This window comes from Amborella trichopoda, chromosome 2, assembly GCF_054954075.1.
Source record: "Amborella trichopoda isolate Santa Cruz 75 chromosome 2, AtrichopodaSantaCruz75HAP2 v2.0, whole genome shotgun sequence".
NCBI classification, from domain to species: domain Eukaryota; kingdom Viridiplantae; phylum Streptophyta; class Magnoliopsida; order Amborellales; family Amborellaceae; genus Amborella; species Amborella trichopoda.
This window is the reverse complement of record NC_142337.1, coordinates 63,558,088-63,568,135: the sequence shown is the minus strand read 5'-3', so window position 1 is coordinate 63,568,135 and position 10,048 is coordinate 63,558,088. Positions and strand designations below refer to the sequence as shown.

General features: G+C 38.5%; 1 protein-coding gene across 1 annotated transcript; it reads right to left on the bottom strand.

Moving 5' to 3' along the window:
- Positions 1-5,125: 5,125 nt before the first annotated feature.
- Positions 5,126-9,613, bottom strand: LOC18445337 (ABC transporter G family member 14). The gene is made up of 4 exons (XM_006855475.4): positions 9,269-9,613; positions 8,312-9,173; positions 7,855-8,177; positions 5,126-5,993 (listed from the first exon to the last, which is right to left on the bottom strand). The coding sequence occupies exons 1-4, from the start codon at positions 9,368-9,370 to the stop codon at positions 5,340-5,342; spliced, it is 1,941 nt and encodes a 646-aa protein (XP_006855537.3). The 5' UTR covers positions 9,371-9,613; the 3' UTR covers positions 5,126-5,339.
- Positions 9,614-10,048: the final 435 nt, after the last annotated feature.

Sequence of the window (10,048 nt, the reverse complement as noted above, 5' to 3'; positions counted from 1 at the left end):
AAAGAGGCGTAGGTCAACTTTGTTTGGTTTTTGGCGGACAAACTTCAAAGATTTGAACCCTTGACCTCCCCCTCACCCTAACTGATATGTGTGCCATTAAGCCAAGACTTAAGGGATATTTAATGTTGAATAAATTCTTTACAACACATTTTATATTTTAGGTTGCGGTTTGTATAGAACCTAGGCCCTAAACAATCAAATTAGAGCCTATCTTCAAATAGTGTCAAGAAATATTGTTTCAATACCAAAAATCTTTTTGATAGCCTTAAAATATATTTTCATCTTTATTTATAAATTTAAAAGCTTACAAAATAATGTAGATCGGGAGATCTATAAAAACTTGAAAATCTTGAAATTTGATGATCTAAAAGTGCATTACAAAATACACTATTTCCAAAACTTGAAATCCATTTTTTTATCACGTCCATGCATCTTGATATTGAGATGATGAATTTGAGGATATTTGGGCATCAAAACAATATCTTCTATTGAATTTTTGAGGTAGGCTCGAATTTGATTGTTTAGAGCCTTGGCTCCCTGTAAACTTTTCCCTATATTTTAAGCTATTCCTTTTATCTTTGAGATTTTCAAAAGAAAAACAAAATCCAAAATAGGTTTAATCACTAACCGATTGTAAGGAGCAATAACAATTTACATATAACAATAACATATATATTTTATACTAAATATAAAAATTTACAGGTTTATAGACTCAAAGAAGATCCCACTTCTCGATTTTCATGGTTGGGGATAGCATCTGTAGGTCTCTCTTTTTCTCTCTACCCCCTCACCAACGCATTGTGGGTTGCCCTTTATAGGATGAAGGTGGGGCTCTTCCTATTTAAAGAGGTCGGTCCACTAACCCATTAGTAGTAGTATGTGATAACTAAGAATTTTGAGAATGGAAAATAAATAAAAATATCGAACAGGGAAAATTATGGAAATCCCTCTTGACTCTAGTTTTTGGGCCCAAAAATACTTTTTTTGACTCTACTTTCTTTCTAGGCATCTTTTTTTTTAATATTTTTTTAAAAAAATTATAAAATACACTTTAAAATGGACTATCTACGCAATTTAGTTTGACTCCAATTTTTTTCACGCTCTTCTCCCTCAAAGAACCTTTCCTCGTAAAAACCCCCCCTAATGCAAAAGTAACATAAAATAAGACTAGAATACCCTCGTTTCTTTTCACACGACCTTCTCTCTCCTGTTTCTTTTCACACGGCCTTGGGCTTCGGCAATGGAGGACTACGCTCCGGCCATCCTAATGCGTGGTCCGACAGCCACAATGTGCGCTCCGGCAATCACAATGTGCGCTCCGGCAGTGATTTGTCTGACCCGCATGGCTTCGGTATACTGAGAACTGTGCTCCGGCAGTGATACTGCACACTGCAGTAGTCCGCTTCAGCAATCTGAGAATGCGCTCGGGCATTGAAAATACGCACTCCAGCAATTCGCTTTGGCAATGTAGCACCGCGCTCTGGTAGTGCTTATTGACATTCTACTCCGGCAGTAGTATACTGCTCTCCGGCACTACTCTATTTGAGATCACAAATTGATTTGGTTTGTATGAGAAGGGCATTTCTATCCAAAAATTAAGAACTTTTCACCTTGGATGGTTTTTGCGAGGAAATGTTGTTTGAGAGAAAAAAGTGAAAAAAAATTCGGGTGGGGGTAAGTTACATAGATAGTTCATTTTAAGGTGTATTTTGTAATTTTTCTACTTTTTAAACCACACATTTAACCCCAAAATTATTATTATTATTTTCTACTATTATATTTCTAAGGATGAAAATACCCTTTCTAGCACACATGTTGTCAGGCGCACAAGTTTCTCTAATCATGTTAGGCACAATAGGTGCTGAACCGGCTTCTATCACAAAAATATGTCCGTCCGACCCAAGCACAAAAATATGTCCGCTCAACAACAAATATTTTATAGACTGGCACAAAAATATGCTTTGATCAGCACAAAAAATTTGTCCTATTGGCACATTGGAGCTAATCGGATCAAATGTATCGGACCAACTCTATAGTAAGGTTGTGCCAATCCAATACATTTTGTGCTGAATCGGTTTAGAGGGAGAAAGTGGGAAACTTTGACAAAATAAAAAAGAAGAGTATTTTGGTCCAAAAAAACTCTACTCGTGTAATTTTCTTTTTTAGGGATTTGGAAAGAAGATGCCTGGAAAGTACACCTACCCATAATTTATCCAATAAAAACCTCTTAAAGACCATGGAGCCAATAACAAATGAATGATAAAAGGGTGCAGTTGGCATATGGATACATATGTAGCTGTGGAGGTAAGGTGTACCTTCAAATTTTATCATGGTATATAATTTTGATGTAAAATGTTCTTAGGATTATCTCAAAATTTATTTTAATATCTAATTATAAAATTTTAAAGTTTTAAAATGGTTAAAATCAAGTAGATCTATAAACATATGAAAATCTTAAAATGGATGATGTAGATAATATGTTGTAAAATGTATTATTTCTGAGACTTAAAATCTTTTTATTTTTCATGGTCATAGATCTCGATGTCGAAATGATCAATCAAAGGGTTTTTAAATATTAAAACTACCTTTTTCGATAGATTTTTGAGATGCATCCGTAGTTCTACATTATAAGTTTTTATCCTTATATAAACTTTTTCCATGATAAAAATATGGAAGAACCGGGGAACGGTTCCCTAATAGAACCGGGGGAGCCAATTGCATCTTGAATGGATGGTGCAAGAGCTCGCTGACTCATTATCTAAGATGGACGTTATAAAAAATTTACAGGGCTAAAACAAATTTAGACGGTATAGAAATTTTTTGTAAAAAATATAACATTTTAAATATTAATTTTTGTTCACATTTATAATCATCCGAACCTACATCATGAATCCCTAAAATTTTGGATTAAAAATCAATTTTTAAGATGGGTATAAGTGGGGCCCGCATATACACAAAATGAGTCGGCTCACTCATAGAAACCCCAGCCATGCCTAAGCCAAAAGATTTCAAGCTCTCATGGAAGCGTACTGGCTATTTACTCCTTCAAGTAAAATAAATCTAGCTGAAATTCTACAAATGTAACATCTCCAACACATAGACCAACTTCAATCAATTTTTTTTTCCAATTTGCACTCTATATAGGCTCGCAAAATATCATCATGATCACCATTCTCATTTAATCTTCTTTCCAATTAATTGGAGTTGGTTACATGAATCATTGTTATCCATTCTGCTAGGTTAAATAAAGGTTATATCTTTAGTGAGGCCATAATTCCTCATATTCTTTCGGACTATTTCCAACCACGTCTTTTTGAGCCTACCTTTTGTCTTTTTCAATCCTTTCATTTGAATTAACTCGCACATTCTAACAGATGTTATACTTGGTCAGTGCCACACATGGCCAACCCACCTAAGTCTAATTTCTTTCATTTTATCGCTTATTGCTGCCACACCTAAATTCTCTCAAAAAATATGTTGTCTTGAAATTAAACAAAGATCATCTAATTTTTGGAAAGTGGGATCTAAATATTAGAGAGTTTGAAATCCATTTATTTTTCTTTTAAAGAATTTTTGGAGCTCAGAATTGCCTTCAACCAAGTTAAATAAAAAAGAAAATTTGAGTATACCTTGTGTATACATGAACAAAATTATATTTTTTAGAGTGAATTAGGAACAGAAAAAAAAAAAAAAAACTAAAATACAAAATGAGCCAATTTTAGGTTAAAATGTTTTTTCGATAGTAGGGTTATGCCCTTAGTGTTTGGAGCAGTGCCCAGGCTAACATCAGACCACCTTCTGTAGTGTTCTTCAAAGCGGTTTGACGTCAACAACCTCAAACCATAAATACTTACTTTTTAAGCATTCAAAGGCGGTCCAAGCTACCGATTCTTGGACCGCCGTCTTTGGTGCTCTTTGGGGCAGTCAGAGATTAGCATCCTCAAACCGTATTAGCTCATTTGTTTACTAAGAAATAAAGCGGTTTGAGGATGCCAACGTCGGATTGGACACTGCCCCTCATACTAGGGTACTGTCCTACTAATGAAAAAAATAAAAAATAAGATTGGAGGAAGGCATTTTTGGACAGGGGTAATTTTGAAAAAATAAAAAAACATGGGTTGTTTGACCTTCTAAGTAATTTTCACCCAAAATTAGCCCATTTTATAATTTGTTTTTTTTATTCTTTTGTGTGTCTGTACGTAAATTACTCTATCACAGCTTCAATCTGGGCCAATCATTTAATCATATCTTAAGAGTTCAAGAATTCAAAATCTACACTTATTTTCATTTACATCCAATCAGATCTTAAGAGTTGAGTTGAAGAATTCAAAATCTACTATTTTTGAAATTAATCATCTAGTAATTCTAGAGTTGATTCAAATTTTCATCCAAATATCCCCCTCTTAAGAGCGCGATCTACTACTACTTTCTATGGACTATGTATCCTCTCTCAAGAGCATGTTATATGCCGTTCAAATATTTCTATAGTAAAGTACATTCCAAGCATTTAATGTTCCTTTTATACCATGAGACTATTTACTATTGTTATGTGGACGTCACAATTTTGGAATTCTATACTATGATAAAATTGAAGAGTGAGGTTTTGTATAAGGTGTCAATCTTATATTATTGGAGCCTTAAAACTATGTTGAAATTGCAGTCTAAGATGCACCTCAAAACTATATCGAAAATGTAGTTTCGGTGCTGTCAAGCGTTGTGATGTTATGAAAATCTATTGTTGCCTTCAATTATAAAATTTAAAATTCTATAAATGATGACATTCAAGCATATCTATAAATATTTGAAAATTTTGAAAATGGACAGTCTAAAAAATGTATTAGAAGATAAATTTTTTTAAGACTAAAAATCCTATTTTTTTTCAATTCTATGAATACGAAGATCAACCTTTTTTTTTTTTTTTTTTTTTTTTAAGACTAAAAATCCTCTTTTGTACCATGACACAATGTTGTAATGTGAAAGAAGAGGTTTAGAGAAGACGCATGCGCTGAAAGTAATGATGACCCATTTACGTCTTTTGTTGAGCACCTCTATATTTAACACTAAAACTACAAATTTCACACCCCAAAAATGTGTGAAAATCTGGGCTACTGCAAATTCAGAGATGGATGACAAATATGAACAATTTTCCTTACTTATTGGTTCAGTTCCTAAGAGATGTATGATCTATTGAAGGTAAAACAACTCATTTGCTACAAGGGGTAGAGAGAGAGAGAGAGATGGGCTTGGGCTTGTGATGTAAAAGTACTACAACTGCTACAAAAGATACAGATATGACATCTAACTGCTGTGTTCCAAGGAAATAGACACATAGTGAGAGGTCAATTGATCTTGCCGATCCGAGTCAATGATGCGTAGGCAACGAGTCTGTACCCGACCAGCATGATCCAGAGCACCAGTGCTGAGCGCACCATGTGATCCAACCCGATTGCCTTTATCATCGGAAAATCGGCGATCCGGCAACTCTTGCCCGGCTCGCACTCGTACATCTCATCTACAGAGTACTGCGAACCCAACAGCAGCTTAAATGTGTAATGGGTCATCGAAATGTATCTGATCCAGGCCATGAATACCGGAACCTTCTGAATGAAGTATCCTCCGGTGAGCATGAACGTGAGTGTAATCACAGATCCGAGTGTCGTTGCATTCCTGAGATTCATGACCATGGCGCCGATGGCCAGGCCCAGGCCACCGGCGATGAGGACATTGTAGAGGACGACAAACAGTGTGCAGAGGAAGTGCAGGGGGTCGGGTTTGAGGCCGCCCATCCAGTAGATAATGGTGACGAAGGAGGTGGGAAGGAGGAGCTCCATGGGGAGGTCTCCGGCAATGCGGGCCATGAAATAAGCGGAGAGGCGGTACATGGCGGAGGAGCGCTCCTTGTGGAGCATGAGGCGCTCCTGCGGGAAGGTGAAGATGGACTGGAAGAGGGGGAAGAAGCCCCAGAAATTTGTGCAGAAGAAGAGAAGTCCCACCTATGAATCAAACATCCCCATCAGCTCTCTCTCTCTCTCTCTCTCTCTCTCTCTCAGGGGCAATAGGCACATGCCCTTCTCTCTCTCTCTCTCTCTGAGGGACAATAGGCACATGCCCTTCTGTCTCTCTCAATCACGGGCAACCCGGCCTCGGCAAGGGGTACATTATAAATGTTTTTGATTTGCAGGGGGCACAATTGCAACGCTGCAAGTGTGAGTTTCACCTTATAACTAGACACAAGAGTACCGTGGCCCCCACTACAAACTCCACAAGGATTAATTCATATTTTCCACAAGGTGAGGTTCACCCTCATAACTAGAGAGTAGCCCCATAGCCACTGTTATTACTACTAGCATCCCTCCATTGAATTAATGAATCAATAGTCATTTTTCAATAATTTTATTTTTTAAAAAATAATTGTAGGTAATAACAAAAAATATTTAAAATCTATATTTTTTCAGTCATTTACATACGAACCCTAAACGTTTTTCTAAAATACGAAATGCTCCAGAAAAAATTATAAAGAAGTTCTATCATGTCTTTTTTTATTTTTTCTAAAATTACTATTAAGTCTAAGGATGAAATCCTCCGTCCGAATTTTAATTTTTATTTATTTATTTTTGTTAGCAGGGCAATGTCCAAGGGTAGTTCCCTAATAACGAAAAATTAAAAATAACTAAATAAAATTCAGTCATAGGACATCCTCGAATAGAGGGGCAATTTTTTATTTTTATTTTTTTAAAAAAGTGAGTTGACCGACCTACTTTATAACTTTCACCTATAAATGGAACATTTCATACATTAGAAAAAAATTTAGGGTCTGTACGTAAATCACTTTTTTTTTTTTAGGAATTTTTTTTCTTTTATTACCCATTTTAAACAAATTTTTTTTACCTGACCGGTTAATTAACCACACAAAGTAGCAATCAATAAAGGAAAAATATGCAATGAGACCATTTATTTTTGGAACAAGGTGGTCACAATTCATCTTGACTATTAGATGTGAAATTTGATGGCTGCATTTATTTCATTGACCAAACTATAACTTCAAAGGAAATTTTCTCAAACTTTGTGACACACTCCAGCTATCTGATTTTACATCAGATAGTCGTAAGTAAATTATGGCTTCTTTGTATCAAAGATAAAGTAATTATGGCCTATTTGTATCAAAGATAAAGTAATTATGGCCTCTTTGTATCAAAGATAAATAGTTTTGCATACAATCCCATAAATAAATTACAAATAACCCTGAAGACTAGACTTTCTATACAAGTTACCACAACCAAACTTTTTTTCTAACTTTTTTCCTCAAAGTTCACTTTTCTAGCCCAGTAAAATAAAATACATTTTTTTTACGAAAATACCTTTTTCCGTACATAAAAATTTAATTTTGGTCGGACATTCACGTGGGCTTATATGGGCTACCAGACCGCCCTTTAACATTGCTGGACCCCGTTAAACTAAAAAAAGTGCGGACCGCTCTTTGACATTGTCAGACAGCACTTTGGGCTTGTTGTCGGACCGGATGGACCTATTGTCGAACCGCTCTTTGGCAATGCTAAACCGCATGGGCTTATTGCCGGACCATTCTTTGTCAATACCGGACTGCCACTATATTTTCCGATATTATCTGCCAAACCGCCGCGCTATGAATGTGTTGGAAATTTTTTTTGGAAGGAGGAGAGAGATAGGGGTAAAAGGAAAAGAGGGTAGTTTAGACTTTTTAGGTTTGGGTATTTATATTTTGAAAAAAAAAAAAAGTGAGAAAAAAATTTGTTTTGGGATTCATGAGGGTTATTTGTAATTTTCCTTAAAAAAAATATCCGTGTCTGTGTCTCTTGGCGATGGAAAACACCGTACCTGGTCCTGTAAATGGGTGGTGTCCGAGTGCCACCACAAGAGTCCAGACAAGAGCGAAACGGTAAAGACCTGAAAGAGTTTCAGGCGGGAGAAGGCTTCGTGGCGTCTCTCCTTCAAACCTCTCTCCAGCAATACCCTGAACTGCTGCCACCAGGTGGTGTGCCACTCCTGCTTCTTCCTTTTCTCTTCCCCGAACTCCATGGCCAGTTGCTCGGCTGCATGAGCATCCACCACCACCTTTGCTTTCAGGTTAGTAGCGTAGGCCGTCACGAGCCGCTGCTTCGCTGTCCTCTGGTCCTGATCCACACCATCAGATGATACCCCTACACCCATAGAGAGAGAAAGAGAATGCTCAGAGAGAGAAGCAAATTCTCAGTAAACACACAAAGAGAAGCAAAAAATATACAGAGAGAGAGAGAGAGAGAGAGAGAGAGAGAGGAATTCAGGGGATAGATACCATTGGCAAGGTCGAGGAGGAAATCGGCCGGGTTCATAGCGACCGACGGGGCGTGCCCAATGCCTGCAAAGTACTCCATGGCCGTCGACGCCTGCCCAATATACACCGGATGCCCATCAGACAGCAAGATCACCTTATGAAACATGTAGAACAACCTGCTGGAAGGCTGATGGATCGTCATCACTACCGTCCTCCCTGCCTTGGCCAGCTCCCACAGTGTCGAAACGATCCTTTGGGCCGTTGTCGAGTCCAGCCCGGACGTCGGCTCGTCCAACAAAAGCAGACTCGGGTTTATTAACATCTCCTGTCCAATGCTTACCCTCTTTTTCTCTCCCCCTGAAACTCCCCTCAAAAATTGCCCCCCGATAATACTAGTTTTACAGGCAGAGAGCCCGAGCTCGGATATCACGGCATCGGCATGCCGAACCTTCTCACCTTTGGACAATGTGTTTGGAAGTCGGAGAAGGGCGGTGTATAGAAGGCTTTCGTACACGGTCAGGTGTGGGTAGAGGATATCATCCTGTGTTACGAAGCCAGTCCGGCGATTGATAGAGTCCGAGAAGTGATGGCCATTGTATTTGATGGAGCCCGAGAGTTTGCCGGGGCAGCAGCCACCAAGAGCAGCAAAGGGGGATGTCTTGCTGCTAAGGGGTAGGCGGCCGCCGAGTGCAGAGAGGAAGGTGGTCTTGCCGCTGCCGGAGGGGCCTAGGAGGGCCAGCATCTCGCCGGGGCGGACCGCGCCAGTGATGCCTTTCAGGATGGTTCGCTCTGCATCGGGCTGGCGTGCTCCGAGGGGGAGGAGGGAACACTTTTCCTTCTCCTTGTTGTTTGGTCCTTTGATCTTGTACACCACGTCCTCGAACTGGAGAATGATCAAGAGAGAGAAAGGGTGAGGCAAATTGTAAGAGAGAGAAAGAGAGGTCTGAGCAAAATGCAGAGACGAGAGAGATGACGGACCTTGACAGAGATGGGTTGGATTGGCTGCCTTAGGAGGTCGTGAGTCTCAGAGTCCACTGCTGGGGTGGCGAGCTCCATTTCAGCTCCTCCAATGCCTTCCATGGAGGAGGAGAGAAATTCAATCAATGGCTCCCAATTCCTCAGATTATTATTGTCAAATAGAAAGAAAAAGACAGAGTGCCTTAACAGATTTTGATGCCAAAAGGGGGAGGGGATAGCGTAATGGCGTTTACGAGTCTTATAGAGAGAGAAAGAGGTGAAGCTGGTCTTCAGGGATGCGGGCGCGAGCTTTGCTCCTAGCTGCCCGCTTTTATCGTCTAACTGTATCTACCCGCACTTCCAATACTTACACAATTCGTTTTAATAATGGGTGCGGCCGAGGCTCTAAACAATCAAATTAGACCCACCTTCAAATAGTATAGAGAAATATGGTTTCAAATATTGAAAAGTTTTGTGATAGCCTTAAATTATATTTTCACCTTTAGTTATAAAATTTAAAGCTTTAAAAATCGAGTAGATGGAGCAAATATATGAAAATCTTGAAAATCGACAATCCAAAAATGCATTACAAGATGCACTATTTCTAAAACTTGAAATCCATTTTTTCTCATGCCCATGCATGTTGATGTCAAGATGATCAATTTGATGATATTTGAGCTTCAAAACAACATTTTCTAATAAAAATTTTGAGGTAGGTTCGAATTTGATTGTCTAGAGCCTAGGCTCTATATAAACTTTTCCCTTTAATAAATTCGAAAATTGGGTCTTTAGACACTTTAC